The 24046-nt window shown below is 38.2% G+C and overlaps 2 protein-coding genes across 10 annotated transcripts in view; one reads left to right on the top strand and one right to left on the bottom strand.

Moving 5' to 3' along the window:
* The window catches only part of IQCB1 (IQ motif containing B1), a 46975-nt gene extending 36397 nt beyond the window's left edge, over positions 1-10578 (bottom strand). For 2 of the 6 annotated variants that reach the window (XM_082624775.1, XM_082624771.1), the window contains exons 1-5: positions 10473-10577; positions 9909-9987; positions 5016-5127; positions 4622-4784; positions 2389-2518 (exon numbers count right to left, since the gene is read on the bottom strand). In XM_082624775.1, coding sequence (XP_082480901.1) covers positions 2389-2518; positions 4622-4784; positions 5016-5115 — 393 coding nt within the window. In that variant the 5' untranslated portion in view covers positions 5116-5127; positions 9909-9987; positions 10473-10577. The other 4 variants (XM_082624776.1, XM_082624773.1, XM_082624772.1 and 1 more) reach the window with 4 other exon arrangements.
* Positions 1-24046, top strand: part of EAF2 (ELL associated factor 2) — a 121964-nt gene that overhangs the window by 54043 nt on the left and 43875 nt on the right. The window contains exons 1-2 of one of the 4 annotated variants that reach the window (XM_082624783.1): positions 10680-10900; positions 17275-17369. In XM_082624783.1, the coding sequence (XP_082480909.1) occupies positions 10792-10900; positions 17275-17369 (204 nt within the window). In that variant the 5' untranslated portion in view covers positions 10680-10791. Of the gene's footprint in view, positions 1-10679; positions 10901-17274; positions 17370-24046 lie in introns of those variants that run through there. The other 3 variants (XM_082624784.1, XM_082624785.1, XM_082624786.1) reach the window with 3 other exon arrangements.

Below are 24046 nucleotides of genomic sequence, written 5' to 3'. Positions count from 1 at the left end.
TGGGATAGGGAGGGTGGGAGGGAATATATGTATACATATAGCTGATTCAGGTTTTTATACAGCAGAAACTAACACAACGTTGTAGAGCAATTATACTCCAATAAAGATGTTTAAAAAAACAAAAAACAAGTGTGACAGGAAGAACTGGATGGGCTCAGTGGCAGAGGCTGGGCTTTCAGGCCAAGGAGAGCTGGTCTTCCTGCCCTACCAGCCTGTCCATCACACCAGTACCTGCTCCACTGGAACCTGAGTCATGGACTCAGACAGCAACTTCCTGCCTGGATTCTGGACACTTCTGTGTCCTCCTGGTCCTGTGCACTGAATCCTGTCTCTCGTCATTTTCTTTTTATTCACAATTTTAATTTGTTCTGTGGTCAAGTGGCCCTCTTTTTTTGTAGCTGATTTACTCCCTTTGATGTATATACTAATTAATTTTTTATCTCTACAAATACCATGATTAAGAATAAGAAAGTATTATGAAAAGTAATGAAGGACTGTATAAATGAAAAGAATATAATTATTATTGCTTTTAAGTGGGGAATATTAAATAAAAGTGCTTTGAAGAAAACATAAAGCTTTCATAATGGTCTGAGCTATTCATGAGATGGAAATTCATTTTACAAAGGAGAAAGTTGAGGTAGAGTGAAATCAAGTGATTTGCCCAAGAACCCAGAGTTAGTTTGTGGCACAGCCAGAAAAGAAATCAAGTTCAACACAATTTCTATAGTTCATGCTGCTTTAACTGAACTGAATTATATTTAGCAAATATGCAAATATTTATTTACTGCTAGCATCCCTCAAAATGTCAATGGAGATGGTAGAAGTGGCATCTGTGACCCATATACTCTACCACTAAGTTAAATTCTCTGCCAACAATACTTCTCATACTCAAACCACTTTTTTGTCCATACTGTGTATATCTTGCTCAATTTCACTCTTAAACTTATTTTTTTGAATTAAAAATATATCTGTCTTAGGTTTTCTATAAGAAATACCTAGAGATTTTATCTACTTTATTAGCCTGAGAGTTGTTTAAATGCAAAACTATGTCTATTCCTTATATACCCAAAGCATCTCAAATCGAACTTAACATCTTATAGTGACTTACATTATTTCCCTTCATAATTCACAAAAGTTTTGAATCTGCTCTATCTCTGACGTGGCAGTAGGCCCAAATGTACATATAGCCAAGAATTCTTCCAAGGTGGAATTTCAGCCTTGTGGACTTATCACTCCTTATATATTCTATATCCAAACTGATCTAATTGACATTTACAGAACATTACACACTACAACTGAGGAGTTCACATTCAGGTATACGGGGAGTCTTTGCTTTTGCATGGTACCATGTTAAATGAAATCTGTGTATATCAAAAGCTTTACATGTCCCTGATATCCATGAGTTTCAGTTAAGACAGCACTGTGCAAAGCAAGGACTGCTTGTAATGGAACATTCACCACTATAAAACATATGGAGTACCATAAAACAAGTCTGAAAATACTTCAAAGTACTGAAATGACACAGAGTATGTTATCTGACATGACAGAATTAAATTAGAAACTGATAACAATAAAACAGCAAGAAAACCCTCAAATATTTTGAAACTAAGCAACATACTTCTAAATGATCCATAGGTCAAAAAAAAAAAAGTACATATAGCATCCAGCATAATTCACCCAAGAAATACTTGTTGGACTGAAATGAACCCAAATGTTGAGGTTGAAACATTTTGACTAGAGAGGATCTGAAGGAGCATATAGAAAGTGCACCTTTATTCTTCTTCACCATTGTAGCTACTGAGAAAAGCCTTGGGCCTAAAGAACAATACTTTCTTCCACTACTGATTTAAGTAGAAAGTATGTTTTAGGAAAATGCTATCAAAATAAATGTCTATGGGTGATGCTCAAAACTGAGTAGTAAAACAGATCCTTCAAAAAGCATATTGGGGCCTCCCTGGTGGCGCAGTGGTTGAGAGTCCGCCTGCCGATGCAGGGGATGCGGGTTCGTGCCCCGGTCTGGGAGGATCCCATATGCCGCGGAGCGGCTGGGCCCGTGGGCCATGGCCGCTGGGCCTGCGCGTCCGGAGCCTGTGCTCCGCAACGGGAGAGGCCACAGCGGTGGGAGGCCCGCATACCGCAAAAAAAAAAAAAAAAAAAAAAAAAAAAAAGCAAGCATATTGTCATACAATATGCTTCAGTCAGCACTTTAAAATTTTCAAATGTAGAGATTTTCTTTTTTTTGGTCGTAGCTTTCAAAATGTTTGAATCCATTACTCTAATTGTACTTTCAGCCAAATATTGCACACTTGAAAAAACAATGTGGAACATCGTCCCAAGAATTAACCTGTTTTGGCTACAAAATAAAAAACCCTAAATAAATACATATACCTTAGCTGCGTTGATGAAACATGTTTGCAATTGCCTCCCCAAAACCAGAAAATTTTCTGCAGCTGATGGAAGTAATTCATTGTAAAATTCCTCTGCATCTTCTCCTGGTTCCAAGCCCACACAGCAATGGCTGAAATAAAGCACAAGTTTGTGATTCAGTTTGTGCTAATTATAAATTTTAGATGAATGCTAAAGCTTCTATAGACACTGGTGCCTTAATGAGAATTTTTAGTATTTTTCTTTTGTTGCCAAGCCAATAAAGAACTTTTACAGGAAAATTAGTGTAACAACTTTCTTAACAAGTAACAAGTAAACAGTAGTGTGGATTTTGCCTGTACTTAGAGCTAGGACTTACATGTCCTAAAAACTTACTTGTCAATCCTTCAGGAAACAAAATACACTTGGCTCACAATAAAGAGAAAGAGGCAAGTTTTCTGTGAAGGGGCTACACACACTCTAAAAGTAATAGAATACCATTCAGGAGTAACATATGTGTTAACTGACACATTTTACACATCAGATAGCTGAAAAATAGCTAGGGTAGCATTAGTCTACAAGGGACAGATTATCAACTTCTTCCAATAGATCTACTTTCCTAAAATCTGCAAAATATCTGACTGCACATTCCCTACATCAGAAGAGGAGACAGCAAAAACTCTAGTAGGTACAGTTTACAATATACATTGAAAGAGAGAAGGTCATTTAGAGAAATGGGTCCTCTTGAAACCACACATAAAGTCACCCCCTGGATACGAAACGAGTATATTCAAAAGCCTCAATGGTAAGAATTATTTATGCAGACTAACACCAAAAAAATTCCCCAATCCAAGAATAGTCTCTATGTGTGTACTCTAATGAGTAAGTACCGATGTTAGAGGCTTGTGCAGACACTGATAAGCAACAGTGACTACATACTGAGTACACTAAAAACTGACTAATGCTCAGTGTCTTTTTTTTTTTGCATATCAGTTCCTAAGGTCAATAGACTTACACTCACATGTACCAGTTTCTCTTTTCCCTTTGGTTTCTAAAGTTAATTAAGAGTACTATTTTCATTGAAAATGTTAATAAATGAAATACGATTTTTTTTTTTTTTTTTTTTTTTTTTTTTTTGCGGTATGCGGGCCTCTCACTGTTGTGGCCTCTCCCGTTGCGGAGCACAGGCTCCGGATGCGCAGGCCCAGCGGCCATGGCTCACGGGCCCAGCCGCTCCGCGGCATATGGGATCCTCCCAGACCGGGGCACGAACCCGTGTCCCCTGCATCAGCAGGCGGACTCTCAACCACTGCGCCACCAGGGAGGCCCGAAATACGATTTTTGTACGTTCACAAACATGGGGATTTCTTAAGACTTGGAGTCCACTTCTGAGAGCCTAGCTCCATCAATATTTCCATGAGCTAACATATCTACAACACAAAGACATAAGGCTTATTTACTTAAGGAAATAATTAATCTTGAAAATTAAGGTATAAAAAATAGTATTACATGTGTTAACTGTTTTTCCTAACTGTACACCTTGAATCTGGCCTTTATCTATCTATGTTTAATTATAAGCAGTTTCAAAAGCTAAGATCCAACTAGTACTGCAGATTTTCAGTTACTTAATTAGGAAGTGGCTTAGACACTGAGAACACCTGATTTATTTTATTGCCTCCTATATGAAAAAAGATTTTGATCTTTTTCTCATAATTTCTAGCATGGCAGTAGATCAGTAAATGCTGCTTCTAAATTTATTAACATGATTTGGGTTACTTAATGAAATATACAATTGAGACAGCTAAACCAATATACTGTGAAATGAAGTTTCTGTATCTCTTCTCCTGCAGTCCTTTGCTTATGCCTTTCATTTCAGCACCTATTTCATTCTGCCTTGTATGATAAATCCACATGACTGTCAACCCATGTCTACTGTAAGTTTTTCCAGTATAGAGCCAGTGCCTTAATCTCTTCATTTCTTCAATATTCTTTAGTCTTTAGTCTATTAGGCCCTTGGGATTCAGTGGTGAGCACAAGATCACCATCTTCGTAGAGCTTATGGAGTGAAATTGACAGTGAAATATTCACAAATACAGTTAGGAATAATAATATATAGTATGAAGGAAAAGTACATCCATAACATACCATGGGAGGTTGCCAATGCTTGTTAGCCAGATGAAGAAAAGAAAGCAAATGTTGAAATTAAGAATCTACTACTATATCCCTCAACAACAAGCTGATTTATTGTTCATTTTACCTTAATATCTGTGTAAGCTGGGAAATTGTAGTCCAACCACCCTGGATTCGAGAACAATCTTGACTGAGGACCAAGAGGCAATACTGAATGAGATCATAACAATATATATCTTGTTTGACTTTCTTCAACTCTGAGCTTCCAAAAGGTGTGTTGTTTATTATTTCTAAGGCAAAAGGAAATAAGATATACTTATTTTTGCTCAATAAATCCAAGAGCTATCCGTATTTTTATAGGTTGAATAATGACTAAAAATACATTAAAAAGGAAAAAGAAATCACTGCTTTATCACAGTGTTAAGATTTCACTGAACAAATTAAAAACAAATGCTAAAATTGTACCCATGATGGAATTTGTTTTGTTAACGTGTCAGCCGATCACAAAAAGATTTTCTTACCTTTTAACTTCAACAGTATAACAGGGACATTCTGCTCAGGACTTATTGCAACTTCAGCAGCTAGAGATAAGATCCTTGGGTCTGTACCCATTGGCTTCATTTCTCATACCACCTATATTTGACAGAATCAGAAAAATAAAGGTCAACAGCCTAAAACATTCACCCCCTAAATAATGTTTGAAATATAAGTGACAACAGCTTTGCTTGGTTCAAGAAGTGAAGGGTAGATTTTTCTCATTTCTTCCTTATAGGGAGAAACTGTTTTTTCCAACTAGTGTACCTCTAAAAGAGCTAAAGACCCTTACACCTACTGTAACAGCTACACTAGGTACTGTTTATTGTGCACTAAGAGTCAGAAACTGTGCTTGGTGCTTCACATTCACTCTCTCTAATCTGCACAACAATCCTAGGTTAGGAGTTAATTTTCTTTCATCATAAAAGAGAAACTGAGTGTGCAGAGATGAGCTAATACAGGGCTAAGACTGATATCTTTTTTAAAGGTCTCCTTACAAGGTTGGCCCTTGCCTGGTGTCTAGGAACTCGGATTTCAGGAGGGTTTCCACCAGCTTCCTAATATGACTGGCTCACTGGGCCTAAACTGTTTGTAAAAACAATGCAGTTTATGTTGAACACCTGCTTTCCTTCCTGAAGTCTGGAATTCTGATATGTGGTAGCACAGGATGCCTACATGACCATCTCCAATAAAGACTCTTGTCACTGAGTCTCTAGTGAGCGTCCCTGGTAAACAACACTTCAGCATGTTACTACAACTCACTGAAGGAGGAATTAAGCATGTCCTATGTTACTCCACTGGGAGAGGACTCTTGGAAGTTTGCACCTGTTCTCCTCTGAATTTCACCTCATGTGCCTTCTCCCTTTGACGATTTTCCTTTGTATCCTTTTAGTGTAGTAAATCATAGCTATGATTATGATTATATCCTGAGAACTATGAGCCCTCCTAGCAAATTACTAAACCTGGAGTTGGTCCTGGGGATTCCCAACACACAATTCAGAAATGTTATTATAAGATAACCAAAGCTTGTTTATAAATAGCATAGTGAATAAATCAATTATCTTTAAAAAAAATCCACATCCCAATTCAATTTGTTGCTAAAACTTTTCTTTAAAAAATTTAAAGAAAGGGGGCTTCCCTGGTGGTGCAGTGGTTGAGAATCTGCCTGCCGATGCAGGGGACACGGGTTCGAGCCCTGATCTGGGAAGATCCCACATGCCACAGAGCAACTGGGCCTGTGAGCCACAGCTACTGAGCCTGCGCGTCTGGAGCCTGTGCTCCGCAACAAGAGAGGCCACGACAGTGAGAGGCCAGCACACCGCGATGAAGAGTGGCCCCCACTCGCCGCAACTAGAGAAAGCCCTCGCACAGAAATGGAGACCCAACACAGCCAAATAAATAAATAAATTTATTAAAAAAAAATTTAAAGAAAATTAAATTCTTTTAAGGCATTCAAAGCTCAAAGATACCATTTTATAAAAAGTATAATCTTAACTTATTTATAATTAATAAATACTAACATATATTAAGTGCTTACTATGAATTAAGCACTGTGCTAAGTGCTTTCATATGCATTACCTCATTTAATCCTCACAACAGGACTATGAGGTAGTGCCTTTAATCACCTACATTTTACAGATTTAAAAAAAGTAAAGTTTGAAGAAGTTAAGAAACTTGTCATGGTTCCACCAACATGTGGTGGAGTCAGTATTCAAATCCAGATCAGTATGAATCCAATTTCCATTACAATGTTCATTATATTCCTTCCCACATAAAAGAGTAAAGAAACACAAAACATATTCCCAAATAACCTACTTCTCACTTTTTAAGCTATTATTTATTCTTCATAACTGGCACCACAGTTCACCCTTTATATTAAAGAGTTGGGGACTTCCCTGGTGGTCCAGTGGTAAAGAATCCACCTTCCAATGCAGGGGATGCGGGTTCAATCCCTGGTTGGGGAACTAATATCCCACATGCCGCGGGGCAACTAAGCCCACACACCACAACTACTGAGCCCACACGCCTCAACTAGAGAGCCTGCGTGCCGCAAACTACAGAGCCCACACGCTCTGGAGCCCACGCCACAACAAGAGAGAAAATGTGCAGGCTATGACTAGAGAGAAGCCCGCATGCCGCCATGAAGAGCTCCCGTGCCGCAACAAAAGATCCCACATGTTGCAACTAAGACTCGATGCAGCCAAAAATAAGATAAATAAATAAATAAAACAAATATTTTTTTAAAGAGTTGGCCATAATACAGGATCCAAAAATCATTCCTTTTTAGGTAAAATACAGATCATTAAAAAACAAGTTTTCTGGAAACATTTTTAAAGAAAGCCCAGCACAACTCTTGGCACATAAACTTTCTAGGAGAGTGGATATAGTTATCTCATTCTTTCCAATGGCTGCATTATGCTATGCTTCCTTTGTAAGAGTGTATCAAAATATATTTAAACATCTCCTCTACTGGAAGTCATTCAGAGTGTATGCTAGTACAAGCAATGCTGCAATGAATATCGAAGTATATGTCTTAAGTACTCATGATAGTACTCTGTGGGATGAATTTTTCCCTTGCAGTCAGATGGCTGGGTGGCAGGACACATATTTTAAAATTTTTGATTAGATACCAAATTTTTCTCCAAAATGGGTGTTCCAACTTATACTTCCACCAACAATGTATGAGGGTACTCATTTTACTATACCTTCAATAGTACCTAATGTTATATTTTACATTTTTGTCAATCCACTAGGTGAAAAATGGTATCATCTTGTTTTGGGGTTTGTTTTTTTTTTTTTGCTGTACGTGGGCCTCTCACTGTTGTGGCCTCTCCCATTGTGGAGCACAGGCTCCGGACGCACAGGCTCAGCGGCCACAGCTCACGGGCCCAGCCACTCCGCGGCATGTGGGATCTTCCCGGACCAGGGCACGAACCCGCGTCCCCTGCATCGGCAGGCGGACCCTCAACCACTGCGCCACCAGGGAAGCCCGATCATCTTGTTTTAATTTCTATTTCTTTGATTATTAGGGAGGTTCAGCATGTTTCATGTTCACTGGCCATTTATTCTTTTATATATTTTCTCTTCACATCCCTCAACAATTTTTCTATTGGCTTGTCTTATTCTTTTGTAGAAGCTTTAAGTTTTTCATACATGGATATACACCCTTTATCTTTAACATTGGCTATAAACACTTTATCCTCATCTGTCGTTTCTTTTTTAAAGCTTGATTATGGTTTTACCGTAGTTTTACAATTTTTATGTAGTCAAGTATAACAATCTTCCCTCTATAACTTCTGCCTTTGGTGCCATGCTTAGAAAGGTCCTCCCTACCCTAAGAGTTAAAATATAATCTAATTTTTTCTACTGTTTTTATTATTTTGTTTTACTTATATCTTCATAAACATACAACTTTATTTATATCTTCAATACAAATGTAAGTTATTTTTGTGAGTGGTTTAAGATAGGAAGCTATAACGTTAGATGAGGTTACAGATTGGTGAAAAAAGAACAAATACACATAGCTATCATATATTTGAGATAATTTATCATGAATGGATACAAGAGAAGCAATCTAAAATGTCACTTGGGTATATTTTTAGATTCTATTTAGTTCATTAGTCTATTTGTTTCTTCCTGGGCTAGTACAACATATTTCATTTGGATGTATGTTTAGAGAAAATTCACATTAGAAGGTAAGCTTCACAAGGGCAAAACTCATACCATTCTTGGTGGCTGCCTTCTTACCTCTTTGGTTCACTGTTATATTCCCAGAGGCTAGACTAGCACTTGGCATGTGGTAGGCACTTAGTATTTATATATGTTGAAACAATGAACAAATGCACAAACTTTGGGTATTCCAAAACCTCAATTTCTTGATGCTCTGCTTTTCTCCTGGTTATAAATGGAAACCTCAGACTTCTGGTTGAATGCCTTTTTAAAGTAAAATAGATTTACAACACTGTTCTTGCCCTCTAGCTAATATAATAAAACATCACTAAAACATCATCACCACCACCAAACATGCGTAGGGCTCTATGATAGACCCAAGGTTCACATAGATTTTATATAGGACAGACTTCCTGCTCACATTCTGGTTAGGAAAGAAAAGTATACACACAGACCCATATACACACATATGTAAAATACGTTACATGCCAAATAGGTGACACAGATGATAAGAATAAAGACCACAGAGTCAGAGGACAGGGTTTCCATGAACAAGCTTTCTTACCTGTAAACAAAATAATAATTCCTACCTCCTAGAGTATTCAAGGCTTAAAAAGAAGGCAACCGCCAAAGATGGCCCTAAAATGTTGCATGACAGTAAAGTCTCAAAAATAATAACCATTCAGAGAGCTTTTACTTTATCCCATGAATTGTTTTAAATGCTTTCTTGTACTAATTTAATCCTCTCAACAACTGTAAGGTGTAAGTACTATTACTTTTTCCTCCCATTTTAATGATGAGCATCCTTAACTTTGTTTTGCACAAAGTCATACTGTACAGAGTGAAGCTGGGGTTCAAACCCAAAGATTCTGGCTTTAGAACCCGAGCGCTTAACTACCACAGGGAACAGTCTTAGTACGCCTTAAAAGAGTAGAATTTGGACAAGCAGATGGGCTGCGAGAGACACATTCATCTACCTGCCTGGAACAATAAATTACAAACCTGGCGAAGGTAGCAGTTAAGTAAGAAAGTTTTCTGATTATGTAATTACCCTGAAAAACCACCACTGTTATGGCAACCATTTGTAAACCTTCTCTTGGATGTTTCTCTTCTAATACAGCACTTCTCTCATCTTTACCCTTAAACTCACGAACTTTTGACAGGAAAAATGAAAAAAAAGACAATTATTTTTCAATTATTAATGCTATTACCCTGCTGCCAGAGCACAAGGTCTGGCCTTGATCTTTTGGGAATTCGGTCTTCGGGGCCGTGTACCGCCGCCACAGGTCACTGTGAAGAAGATAAAGAAGGTAACCCAATGCAATCCAGCTGCAACTAATCCTAAGTATCTGCAGTTCCAAACTCTGAAACTTTTTTACCCACCCCACTTCACCCCCCTCCCTCTATCCCAGTCCTTATACCACCAGGAACTTCCTCTGGAACATAAGGTCAAAAAACGATTGCTGAGGTAACGGCATCGCCTCCAGTCAGGCCCACCGGCCGCGTCTCTGAGGCCACGGGCGTCTCTACTCCGGATTCTAGAGCCGGCTTTCGTGCTACCAGGCCTTGGACAAGACACCAGGCCTAGTGCCCAGGCTCCGCCCCTCCCCCACCTCAGTTTCCACACCAGATCTCCACAGAAAAGGCGTGGAGCAGGCCGATTCTCCTTTTACGAGCTCCTACAAGACGGGTCGCTTGGCCCAGAAGCCTGCGGTCCGGGCCTCCCGGTATCCCGCGGCGCCCTCCTTCCCCAGCCGCCCCGTTAGGTCGGCTACCTCATTCCTGCCTGCCGTTGCTCCGCCGAATAACCCCGCCCCCACCGCGCACCTCAGAAACGCGGCGTGCCGGGGTCTGCGTGCGTCGCAACGTGGGAAATGGAGCCTGGCTGCAGGACCAGGAGCCTCGGGGCCAAGGGGCGGGGCGCCACTCTCCAGGAAGCCAATCAGCACGCGAGAGGCCCGGTGGGACCGCGCCTGCCGGCCGCGGGGCGGAGGCTGTGGTGGCTGCGCTCGCGGCTGCCGAGCACTTCTTCAGGCTGAGTTGGCTGAGGGTAGTGAGCGCCGGTGGCCAAGGCAGAGTCGGAGCCGGAGGAGAATGATGAATGGAACCGCGGGACCTTCCCATATTGGCAGTCGCGAGCGGGTTCTCAAGTTAGGGGAGAGTTTTGAGAAGCAGCCGCGCTGCGCCTTCCACACTGTGCGCTGTGAGTGAGGACGACCCCCGGGGAAACTGGGGGGGAGCTCTGGGTATGGGGGTGCGGAAGCACAACTCTCTTCAAGTCGTGTTCGCACAGACCCCACCCCCCACCCCTTATTCTATGGGAGAATTGGGTGCCCAGCGGGACCCGCTGCCCTGTCCGGAGTGCTAGGGGGCCGGTGGAAGCAGCCTGGTCGAGCAGGTGTGGGTAATTCTAAGCAGAGAGATTTAGGTAAGACCAGCAGGTAGAAAGGGACGCTTTGTGGACGAGGTCTACAGGGGTGACTGTGGGTGGAGTCAGACGCGACTGGCGGATCATGCAGAGGTGGAAAGGAAAGTACAGTTGACCCTTGAACAACGCAGGGGTTAGGGGCGTCGACCCCGCGCAGTGGAAAATCCACGGACTGCTATCTCTGCCTCAAAAACGAAGGAATCGATACATGACTCACCCATGGTCCCGAAGTTGAAGCCGTTTGGGTAGAATCAGGACTCAAACTCTATAGTTTTTTTCATTCCACGTATTGTGATCTCTAATGGAACACAAACTTTTCCCCCACACTTCGTTAATTTAAAGATCTGTAAGATGAAAATACAGATACTCTATTTATTGGAAAAAATCCTCATGTAAGTGGACCAGTGCGGTGCAGACCCGTGTGTGTTATTCAAGGAACAGCTGTAATAAGGTGACAAATGGAAGGGGGCAAAGGGAAATGGGAAGGGAAAATGCCTTTATGTTGGTAAGGAAACATTCCCTTCACTTCACTTTTGGTGTCTGCCTGATGAAAATGCCTTTAGGTTGGTAGGAAAACATTCTCTCCTTTCTTCACTTTTGGTGTCTGACTGATGAGGGTTCTTATTTACTGTGTTCCTGGAGAAAGATTCTGGACCATTCTAATAATCTGTATCTCTTTTGGACCCCTGATTTCATTCAGTCACTTATCAAATACTGATTATCACTGTACTGAAGGGTGTGTTATGAATTTATTAGAAAGATATTTACCCCCTGTGATTTCTCCTTTTGGTTTCCCTTTGTCCTCTGGAACTAGTTTTGATACATTTTTCTCTTTCATGTTATTGAGGTAGAAAATGGAACTCTTTTGCTTTAATAGTTGGATGGTGTAGATTCCAGGAAGGAAAATATAGTCTATTATGATTTGATATGTAAAACATTCATGTTTTGCATAATAGCCCTCATAGAATTATAGAGTGGGAAGCAAACTTTGAGATCATTGAATCATAACCTCTTATTTTTCTGTGGCCAAATTGTAAAGTAGGTATTTTTTCACTTCCTCTTTCTAGCCCTGCCCTTCCTTAGTGTCTCTTCATTCCACCCTTCTCAGTCATTCTGTCCTTAGACTGTTCAGAGATCTTTATGGTTTTTACTCTGAAGTGTTCCATGCTTCAATTAAAACTCACATTCTCCAAAAGTTTACTTAAGTTATACACAATCTAATTACAGTAACTCACAGTAAAGGTATGAAGAACCAATAGGTTTAACTCTCCAAGGATATATTTACATTTTATGAAAGGATTTTATTAAGCAAAAATAATATCTGGTTGATAGAATAGATGGGGGCGATATTTGCAAACAGATCCTCAACACTGTCCCTTCTTTACCATACTTTGTGGTCCAAGACTTTGAAACAGCTAGTGCTGGCTGTGCAGTTTCTCTCCTTCTTCAGCCCCATTTTCCAGAAGTCTGATATAGTTCTTACCTGGTTTCTCCATGCCTTTCTCTCAAATAATAACTTCCCTCTCCTTTCCTCTTCTTTCTTAGGTATGCAGTAATCTTAGTATCAATTTTTTTAATGATAAGGTTTGAGATTACACGAATTTGCTCTAGAATCTATTTTCGTGTAACTTGGGTATATAGTCTCTTTTTAAGGGCATAAGCCCCAAATTAAGTGAATAAGAAATAGCCTTCGAAATGCACTTTGCAGGTGCTTCAAAGCCTTTTATTTATAAAAGTTCTCAAAATGCTGGAATCGTGTCTTCAGAATCAGAGTATCGGGTGATCCTGTTACAAGAATGAAAATAAACAAAACAACAATAATAATAACCACAAGAAACCCAAATGTTTGAATACACCTTTAGTCCTGTGGAAGACATCAGAAAGGTTTTCAGCCCTTAGTTTTATTCTTGTTGAAGCAGACAGAACCTTTCTAGATTTATTAAAAGAAAACCAATCATTATCCTTGAGGATAGGTTCATTTCCCATATGATTCTCATCCTTAAGGACTCAGAGTGAGGGATGGAAACTATAGACTTTCATACAGGCAGGTGGATATGATTTATTTTTTTTTGATTGTACATTTTTCTTTCTGAAAACCAAAAATGTTTAGTATTTTTAATTATCACTACTACATATAAAGGTATGGTTTTTCCTCAGGGAACTGAAGAAGAACTTTGTTTCTATTTTCAGAAAAATATACTCATGTTTAAGCTCTGTAATAAAGTAGAACAGAAATACACACAGATAATACATTAATTTCAACTTTTTATTAACTATAAAATAGACAATTCACTTTAAGTTGCTGAGCTCATCTTATCTATAGAATGAAGCAATAAATTCAGCCATTCTATCATTTTTATTAAAATTATGAACTGCCCTTAAATTGATAGTTATGTGAAAAATACAATATTTTCAATATCAGTTTTACATAATGCTTGAAGCTTTCATTCATTCACTAAATGTAAATATCTTTCTAAATCTTCTAAGTTTTTTTTAACAGGTAAGGCTGTAAAGATATATATTGAAAGTATCATGATAATTTATAAGGATGGTTCAAATATATTTTAGCATGACATTTATTTATTTAAAATTTTTTAAATTGAAACATAGTTGGCATACAATATTATGTGAGTTTCAGGTTTCCTACATAAAGATTTGACATTTGCATACATTATGAAATGATCACCAAGATAATTCTAGTAACCATCTGTCCCCATACAAAGTTATTACAATATTATTGACCATGTTCCTTATGCTGTATATTATATCCCCATGACTTGTTTCTTATGTAACTGGAGGCTTGTACCTCTTAATCCCCTTCAGGGTGGACCTAATTTATAACAAACAAATCAATGTTACCTGGGAGAAAGTAGTATTCTATCTTTATGTACTTGGGTAATTATGCCTGTTCAGTATACTGAGGTTTTGGAAAAACCTGGATGTGAATTCTGACCTCCACCACCTATATATGTAATGTAACTTTGGGAATATTCTCGAAGCTTTCATTCTCAGTTTTCTTAAATGTAAAATGGTAATTATAATATCTACATTTCAGAGTTTCAGGATTAAGTAAGATAGTATAAACAACCTAGCACAGTTTTTGGTGCATGGTAGAGAATAAATAGTAGTCACCATTATTATTGAAGGGTTATATTCATGTGTGTATGCAGAGTGCCAATAAATGTACTTTACCTAGACTTTCAAAAAGCATTTATCAGGGCTTGGCAGTAAAACCTATCAAAAACATAGTCTGGCATGTGGTAGGGAAGACGTGGGATGTTCTGTAAATGATAAACTTAATGCTTAACAGCAGATGCTTCACTGAGTAGAAGAGTTTGAGCAATAGGACCCATTAGAATAAATTTTGGATTTGAGCTAGTACTAGTTTTACAATTTATAACCAGATAAGGGAATAAAGATTGAAATTCCTAAGTTTGTAAATGACACCATTTTTTCCTGTCATGAAATGATGAGCTCATGGACAGTGACTACAGGAAGATTGTCTGAGGCACGAAGTGGAGCCACTCCCAAAAAACTGGTTGTTAAGCTTTGGTATGAGCAAACATTAGAAAGTACACTAATGAAAAATAGGATTGAAATTATATTTACAATTAATGTTCTCTGATTAGTGTGGTATACTGGAAAGGGTATGGGTTTTGGAGTTAGTTGAATTAGTTCAGGTCCCAGGAAATAAATTTATGTTACTAATTGTGGACTCTTTTGTGAAGATATTGACACTGTGTGATGCTACAGCCAAAATAGTCAGAGAAGTGATCAATAATGATAGGAAAAGTGTTGAGAATAAAGCAGGAAATGTTTTTCCACTCTTTATGTAATATAAGTAATTGTATTGTAAACCTGAAGAAAATAACATAAATGAAGGAAATCCAGAGAAAATAAATAAACGATAAAATTAGTGGTGAGGCTTCCAAACCAAGAAGAACCGAAAGAAATAAACTATTTAGTCTGCAATCATTCCAACTTAGAACAGAATACATTTGACATTAGAAAACATATGGAAAGCATGAACATGAGATTATTCAACAAATTCTGTAGTTCTAGAGCTATATTTAACCCCTTGAATCTCAAAATTTGTATACTTAAAAAGAAATTTCTTGTATGAAGGTAAATAAAAGACAACACTACTTAATATAACAAGTAATAAAATGTGGAATTTATTCTAACAATAATAATTAGAAATATAAATAGGTTCAGAATAGTTTTGATGGACTTACTGGTTATAAATTCCAGCTTATTAAGCAAAGCTACAGATATTTTGAGTACATTTCTATCTGTTATTGGTATCTCATATACTATAGGCATTTATGCATAGGCTTCAAGGGCTTGTGAATCCCTTGAAATTATATAGTATTTGATATGTATGTTCATATATGCATATTTTAAGCATGTTTTACTTTTTTAAAGTTAATTAATTAATTTTTGGCTGCATTGGGTCTTTGTTGCTGCATGCAGGCTTTTCTCTAGTTGCATCGAGTGGGGGTTACTCTTTGTTGCAGTGCGCGGGCTTCTCATTGTGGTGGCTTCACTTCCCTTGTTGTGGAGTATGGGCTCTAGGTGCATGGGCTTCAGTAGTTGTGGCACACGGGCTCAGTAGTTGTGGCTCGTGAGCTGTAGAGTGCAGGCTCAGTAGTTGTGGCGCACGAGCTTAGTTGTTCCGTGGCATGTGGAATCTTCCTGGACCAGGACTTGAACCCGTGTCCCCTGCATTGGCAGGCGGATTCTTAACCACTGCGCCACCAGGGAAGTCCCCATGTATGCATTTTTATGCAGAGAGGATCTGTAGCTGGTCTATAATTTTCATCAGATTCCGATAGGGACTTATGACTGTCCCTCATCTCCTAACACCACCCCTCCAGACACATGCATATATAAAAGTTCGGAACTGTGGATCTAAGGCAAAGAGGCTATATAATATGGGATGGGTAGAGTGTGTGGCTTGTGTTCCTAGCTTATCTTTTACTGGCTTCATTACTTTAGAGGAGTTCACCATCAGTAAAATATGGGTGAGAATATTCAATTCAGAGAGTTGTTGTGAAGATCAAAAGTAATGATATATTATAAAGAAAAAGAATCTGTTTTTAAACACTGAAACAGAGGTTATAGATTTACAGCCTATCAGCTGATTTTGACTTTAGAGATGCTGTTTTTGACCCACACAGTTGTTGTTTTAACATGATTTGGTTGTAAATACCTAAAAATCAATATCTTTTATACAAAAATCTGGATTACCAGCCTCTATTTTTAAAAAATCAGAAGATAACCTGGCAAGAGCAAAGGAATTCTGTATCAGAATTATTATCAGTCATTGATGTATATATATATATTTTTTGAATTTATGAATTTTATTTTATTAATTTTTTATACAGCAGGTTATTAGTCATTGACATATATTGATATGAATTATTTTTAAGTGACTTTCATATCTTAGAGGTTTTTAAGCTTGCTCAGTATGTGAAATATCTTAGCACCCTGTGTGCCCTCTAGGTGATATATTTTAATGACATCATTTGAATTATGATCTAATTCAAAATGAAAACTTATTTTAATTTTTCCGAAGTGGCAGATTTGGTTAAATTTACACATCTTTTAGTGGTGTATGTATCCATGAAAAACTCAAGCTGTTAAACTGAATAAGCTTTCTTTAAATTTCCCCATGAATGTGTGTTTGCTGTGTTTTCATTCATTTTGTATTCTGCTAGGACAGCAGACAAGTGGTAGTAGGAGCCCAAGGTGGTTTAAGAAAAATTTAGGGGAGAAAAGAAACTGAAAATTGAAGATGTTCTACTGATATTGGTTTTTAGCAAATTGTCAAGATACTGACATTATTTCGTTTTTAGCAGTGGAACATCGTAATCTAGTTCATCTTGATCTAAACAGGATCCCAAGGGATCATGAAGTGAGGAATACTGTTTTAGAGTGTAGCTATTTCTTTTTTTCTCAGAATTATACATACACAAATAATCTAGATTGTATTTTGTTTGTTTGCAATATTAAGACTCTTCTAAGCCATTTTAATTACTGGCTGTTGAAAAATGCTTTATCACTCTGAAACATGCTCATATTTTTGATACCCAGGTATTCAGGTATTCTTCCATCTTATAAAAACCAGTATCTATATCTATTTTTAGATGACTTCAAACCTGCTTCTATTGACACTTCTTGTGAAGGAGAGCTTGAAGTCGGCAAAGGTGAACAGGTGACAATTACTCTACCAAATATAGAAGTGAGTATTTCCATATATTTAAACTAAATAGATGTTTTTACAGGATTTCCACTAAATTTAAATGAAAATAATTGTACAGTTCATGTAGTGGTAGTCAGTTAAAGAAATTAATAAATATAGCAAAGCAAAAAAATCATATTTTAAACTATCTTAAGTAAAACAATCTTAAACTCTTAAAATTTACTTTGTAAGTTTCAAGAACTATCGTATTAAATGATTTGAAACAGTTGGAGGTCTAAACAGATATTTATTAAATCACTATTATGAGCCAGATTTTGTTCTCCAAACTAGAAATAATAACATATGCCTGCCATCTAGTCCTAATCTGTTACAGCAGACAGACATATAAACATCTATCTCGTGCTATAGGTTAGAACAGAGACAAAATTCTGTTTAAGCACATAAGTGGAATTAGATCTGCCTGGTGGAATCTTGAAAGGCTTCACAAAGCATATGCTCTGTGGGCTGAGACTTAAAGGACAAGTGGAATTTCATCCATTATAAGAGGAGTAGAATACTCTAGGCAAAAGGAACAGTATGTGAAAGGCTCCAAATGGAGAAAGGACAAGTGGAATAAATGAATGAATGTAGTAAATTACAGAATAATGAAAAATGATTGATAGGAGTAGAGACTGGAAAGGTAGATTGGGAGCAGATTATAAAGAATCTTTTATGCTGTAGTGTGGAATTTGGAGATTATGCCATAGGTATTAGAGAACCATTAGAGGTTTTTAAGCAGAGAGCTAACATGATTAGATTTGTGCTTTCGGAGTGATTTTAACAATGACTTAGGGAATGGATTGGAAAAGAAAGAGACTAGGTCAGGGAGGCCTTTACCAAAATTTTGCCCATTTCAAAAATTTTCAGATATATCAAAGTAATGCTATCAAATACTGTTTACATAAATATGCAAGTTCTTTGTTGTATGCTCTAGTTTTCTCAGTCCTTGAGTTAGAAATTTCTTAGCATTCAACTCAAGTTTCTTTTTCCTTTTATACTGACTTGATCTATTCTCAAAGAAAACCAAGACTAACTTTATACTCTAACATAGAAAACACTGGACTTTCTGAGATTTTTTCACGTTGTTTTAACTTTTGTAATAGGAATGGTTTTATGCTAGTTCATCCACATTCTCTTGTATACATTTATGAGATGGCTTGTCATGGTTAGAGGTATAGCAAGCAAGCTCTCTATCCTCTATCTAGCCTTCCATCTGTTTCTTTTTGTCTGTCAACACTATATATGAGACCCCACCTTTATGTCAGACTATATGAGTTGCTGCCTCTGAAGGTTTCCCTAATGTTAATGAAATTTGTGGGCTCATTTTATTGTATATTTCTCATTTGCTCCCTTAGAAATTGAAGAAAATGAAAAATCAACTCAGTCTGAGACATTGTAAATAAGTAAGCCTTTGTATTACTCTGTTATTAAAAAGTGTTCAGATTATGGTGTCTCTAAAATAGTTTGGATATTAAGTACCCAGTAATCTAAGGCTTTTTTTGCTTTATGAGGTTTATTAAAGAAAAGCCCAAATCATTCACTTAGTCTTAAAAGTTATTGAAAAGCCTCAGGTGGATAAGAGGCACTACCTGTTATCCTGGTCTCAGATTATAGGATTATTCATCAGTGATGATGGTTTGCAGAACTTTAGATGAGTTCTTCTTTGCCACGTAGCATATTATTTTCTCAAATTGCAATCCTCCCATCCTCATCCCTTGCATTGTCTTTCTACTCCAAGCAGATGGGGATTCTTACATTTATTAATAAACCTTTTTCATTCACACATAATCCTGCTTTAATCAAGAGTTACCATCTACCATGTGTTCGATTTTGGTCTCAGTTGAAAATACTTCTTGAAGGAATGACAACTATAGGAGGAAAATTTCAAGCTTCAAATTGTAAACTTATGAAATAGCAGAGAAATCATTTGGGAAAAAGTAGTTCCCTCCCCACCTCAGCCCACCAGAGATATGTCCAAAATGACTATGCCTCAATATTTTTGTGCGTATATGTGTGCATGAGAAAGGGAGATGGATGGACAGACAGACCATATATGCCTATACTTTCTGTGTGGTAAGTCCTTTGCTAGGCAGCTGTTAAGAATACAGAGGTAGGAGGGCTTCCCTGGTGGCACAGTGGTTGAGAGTCCGCCTGCCGATGCAGGGGACACGGGTTCGTGCCCCGGTCCGGGAAGATCCCACATGCTGCAGAGCAGCTGGGCCCGTGAGCCATGGCTGCTGAGCCTGCGCGTCCGGAGCCTGTGCTCTGCAGTGGGAGAGGCCACAACAGTAAGAGGCCTGTGTACCGCAAAAAAAAAAAAAAAAAAAAAAAAAAAAGAATACAGAGGTAGGGACTTCCCTGGCGGTCCAGTGGTTAAAACTCCACACTTCCACTGCAGAGGACACGGGTTCGATCCCTGTTGGGGGAACTAAGATCCAGCATGCCACGTGGTGTGACCAAAAATAAAAATAAAAAAAGAAGACAGAGGTAGACTGGACGTGGTAGGTGTCCTAAAAAATATTATCATTTAATGAGGAAGATAGGAGATAATTGATTAAAATTTAGTAATGTAAGGACTATCATAAAGGTATACACAGAATATTATGGGAGGCGAATCAGCCTGGGGAGGGAGAGGAGACATCAGGATATGCTGTCTTGAAGATGAGTTGAAATTACCCAGGTGAAGGAAAGAGGGAAGGACCTCTTAGAGAAAAGAAAGACGTGGGCTAAGACAAAGCAACAAAAGTCTGTTACATTTGAAGAACTATATATAAGCCACTATGGCTAGGTAAGAAAGGGTGCATATGGGGACATAGTCGGAGATGGTATTTAGGAATCAGATAAAGAAGGGTCTAATGTGTAATGCAAAAGAATTTGAATTTTATCCTGTGAATCTTTCAGATAGCTGGAATGGAAGAGAATTGTTAAAATTACCACTTGCTAAGAACAGATTTTTTTCTTTTTTCTGCTGGGCCTACAATCCTTGAACAATTGTGAATAAGAATAGAAATTATATTCTCAAATTTTGTGGGTTTTTCCCCCTTCATTAAAGAACTTCTTCAAATAAGTAGGAGGTTTACGTTTCTTCACAGTTCTTAATTTTGTGGGTATTTTGTGGAAATGTAATGATTATTAGTTTGAGGCATTTAGATTCTCCTATTTTCTTTTTTTTTTTTTTTTTTTTTTTTTTTTTTTTTTTTTTTTTCGGTATGCGGGCCTCTCACTGTTGTGGCCTCTCCCGTTGCGGAGCACAGGCTCCGGATGCGCAGGCCCAGCGGCCATGGCTCACGGGCCCAGCCGCTCCGCGGCATATGGGATCCTCCCAGACCGGGGCACGAACCCGTATCCCCTGCATCGGCAGGCGGACTCTCAACCACTGCGCCACCAGGGAGGCCCTCTCCTATTTTCTTTATCAACTTGCTTTCATCATCTTGGTGAAAATGGCTAGAAGCTTGGAGGCATTCCATAAAATAGAATTTTTATTATTATACTTTTAAGAGTACCTTCAGGTTCTGGTGGTTCTTCGATAGGGTAGATTTTCTAATTCTCATTCCTCTAGGTTTTCTTTGGTAGTATCAAATAGAAGAAATTAATAAAAATGAGGACTGTTAAGGGGGTTAATATTGGGCATTTACAAATCTCTCTTTTCTGTAAACAATTCTCTATGGTTGACTGCTATAAAATTTCAAAATGTTGAATATTGAAAGGAAAAGATTTACTTGTCTGTTATGATTTGTCATTGGTGTTGTCCAGTTTGGCATATTTTTAGTGCTATCTTGTGAGGTACTTTTGTGGGCTTTGATGAAATAGCCCACAGGAAACTTCCAGCTACCCTTCCTATTATGCAATGTGTGCATCTCTAGTGGTTGCTCAACAACTTTAGCCCACAAACCCTGGACTTGTGAGAGTTCCATATGTCTGATGGCTACTATGCCACTCTAGATGATCCTGTTGGTCAAAGTCCCTTCCAAGATGAACCTATTCTGATTCTTTCCATTGAGTTTACTTAGCTTACATGGGAAAATAGCCTACCATGTTCTTGGGACTTCAGCTTATTTTAGGACTTGACTCCTATTTTAATGTCTTATTACAGTTATACTTCTAAATGAATTATATTTTTATCATTGTATAATAAACCTTTTTTACCCTGTTTCTGTGATTTTAAGCTTAAATACCACCTTGTTTAATATTAATATTGCCACCTTTGCTTTCTTCTTGTTTGCATGTTCATGGAATCTTAGTGTCTCTTACTTTTATTTAGCTTACATTTTAAGTATATCTTTTGTTAACAGAATATTCTGTGTTTCATTTTTAAACCCATTTTGACACTTTCTATTTTTATTAGGAGAATTCTATCCACATTTAGTTCAAAGTTTTTATACTTGATTTTTATTTCTATCATCTTATAGTATGTGTATTAGTTATTTTAATTTGTTTTCTTTTTTCTGTTCTTTATTAGTTTCGTCAAGCGTCTCTTCTTTCTTTTTCTTTTTCTTTGTTTTCCCTCATGTTACTTTGGGAGTACTATTGTACTCTTCCATTCCATTACTGATTACTTTCCTTTCCTGGTGTTCATAATCAGGCATGATCAGATTTGCCTGCTAGCAGATGGGAAATAAAACTAGAAGGAGAGCAGGGAGGAGGATAACAGTAATCTAGGTGAGCTGATGATTGGGTTCTGAAAGTTGGGTTATAGCAGTAAACATGGAGGTGGTAGGATGTGTTCCATAGTTATTCAGAGGCAAAGAGAGTTCATATGCTTCGGAGTTTCCTGGTACCTTAATAGTTTAATACCCCTTTCTTGGAATATGAAATAAGAGGTCAGAAATTGAAGTTTAAAATAAGAATGGTGCTCAATTTAACGAGGAAAAAAGTTTAATTTAAAAAACTTGTTCAGAGTATAGAAGGCAGGTACAGGGATTGTGAAAGGCTTATTTAACTTGTATTTATGGTAAAAATGTTCATATTGTTCACATTCAACATTCATTGAGTATCTGTGAAGAGCTTGGTACTTCAGGTGCTAGGAGCAATAAAAAATTTCTAATCCAGTCCTCCTCCTTCAGAAACTCAGAGTACAATAATGTATTTTAAAATGTTTTTTATTCTAAGTAAGAATACAAGTATTTTTCTTTTTCTTTTCTTTTCTTTTTTTTTTTTTTTTGCGGTACGCGGGCCTCTCACTGTTGTGGCCTCTCCCGTTGCGGAGCACAGGCTCTGGACGCGCAGGCTCAGCGGCCATGGCTCACGGGCCCAGCTGCCCCGCGGCATGTGGGATCTTCCCGGACCGGGGCACAAACCCGTGTCCCCTGCATCGGCAGGCGGACTCCCAAGCACTGCGCCACCAGGGAAGCCCCAGAATACAAGTATTTTTTAAGAAGAATATATTACATGACTCTCTTAAATGTAATTTGGAGCCCTTGGGTTGCTATTCTGGGGTATCTTACTCACTTGTTTTTAGTCAAGATGTTTGAAAAATATACTTATCAGCCAAGTAGGCCCAACTTAGTTTTGTCATGATCATGCTTCTGGCTCTCTACCTTACCAGGGCTTCCACTAAGTGCTCCGCATCTCACTCTTCTAGGGCCACTCCAGATATGTCCTTATCTATGTGCTATGCATGCTTGACTTCTGTAGATCATTTTTGTTTTAGAAAAACTTGTTCCTTACTTTTGGTTTCATAGTTTTCTCTCCCAACCTCTCAAAGGTCTCTAACCTACCCCTTTTTTATGGCATCCTCAATTACCAAATTTATCTCATACTCCTCTGGTAATGTGTTAAGCCTCTAATGATTGTTAACTTTTAAAATATGATATCTCCTGGGACTTCTCTAGTGGTCCAGTGGTTAAGACTCTGTGCTTCCAATGTAGGGGGCCTGGGTTCGATCCCTGGTCAGGGAACTAGATCCCACATGCCACAACTAACAGCCTGCATGCCTCAACTAAAAGATCCCGCATGCCGCAAAGATCCCACATGTGGCAACGAAGATCCCACGTGCCACAACTAAGACCCGGCGCAGCTAAATAAATAAATATTAAAAAAATATATATAATAGGCCCTTTAGTCTTTTTTAGAAGTCACTTTTTTCTAACCTGATCTAACATTACTATTGTATTTGGCAAAATTATTATAATCAGTGCTTTAAAATTTTAATGTACCTTTATAAAGTTCAAAACCAAGCAATTATAGCAATATATTATTTAGGGATACATATACGTGGGATAAAATAAGAGAATGAGAAACATAAAATTCCTTCAGGGTTGAGGGAGGCAGGGACAAAGGATAGCAGAGGAGTATAGGTAGATGTAGGTTATTAGTAATGACCAGGATTCTTTAACCTTTTATTATGGAAAATAGAATAGTATAATGAACTCCTATGTACTTACTGAGCTTCAACAATTATCAACATTTTGCTAACCTTTTTTTTTTTTTTTTTTTTTTTTGCGGTACGCGGGCCTCTCACTGTTGTGGCCTCTCCCGTTGCGGGGCACAGGCTCCAGACACGCAGGCTCAGCGGCCATGGCTCAAGGGCCCAGCCGCTCTGCGGCATGTTGGGATCCTTCCGGACCAGGGCACGAACCCATGTCCCCTGCATCGGCAGGCGGACTCTCAACCACTGCGCCACCAGGGAAGCCCGCTAATCTTTTTTTAATAGAGCTTCCTACTTTTTTCCTGGCATA

The sequence above is a fragment of the Mesoplodon mirus genome (assembly GCF_964341445.2).
Source record: "Mesoplodon mirus genome assembly, chromosome: 6".
Classification (NCBI taxonomy): Eukaryota; Metazoa; Chordata; class Mammalia; order Artiodactyla; family Ziphiidae; genus Mesoplodon; species Mesoplodon mirus.
This window is presented reverse-complemented; position numbering and strand designations above follow the sequence as displayed.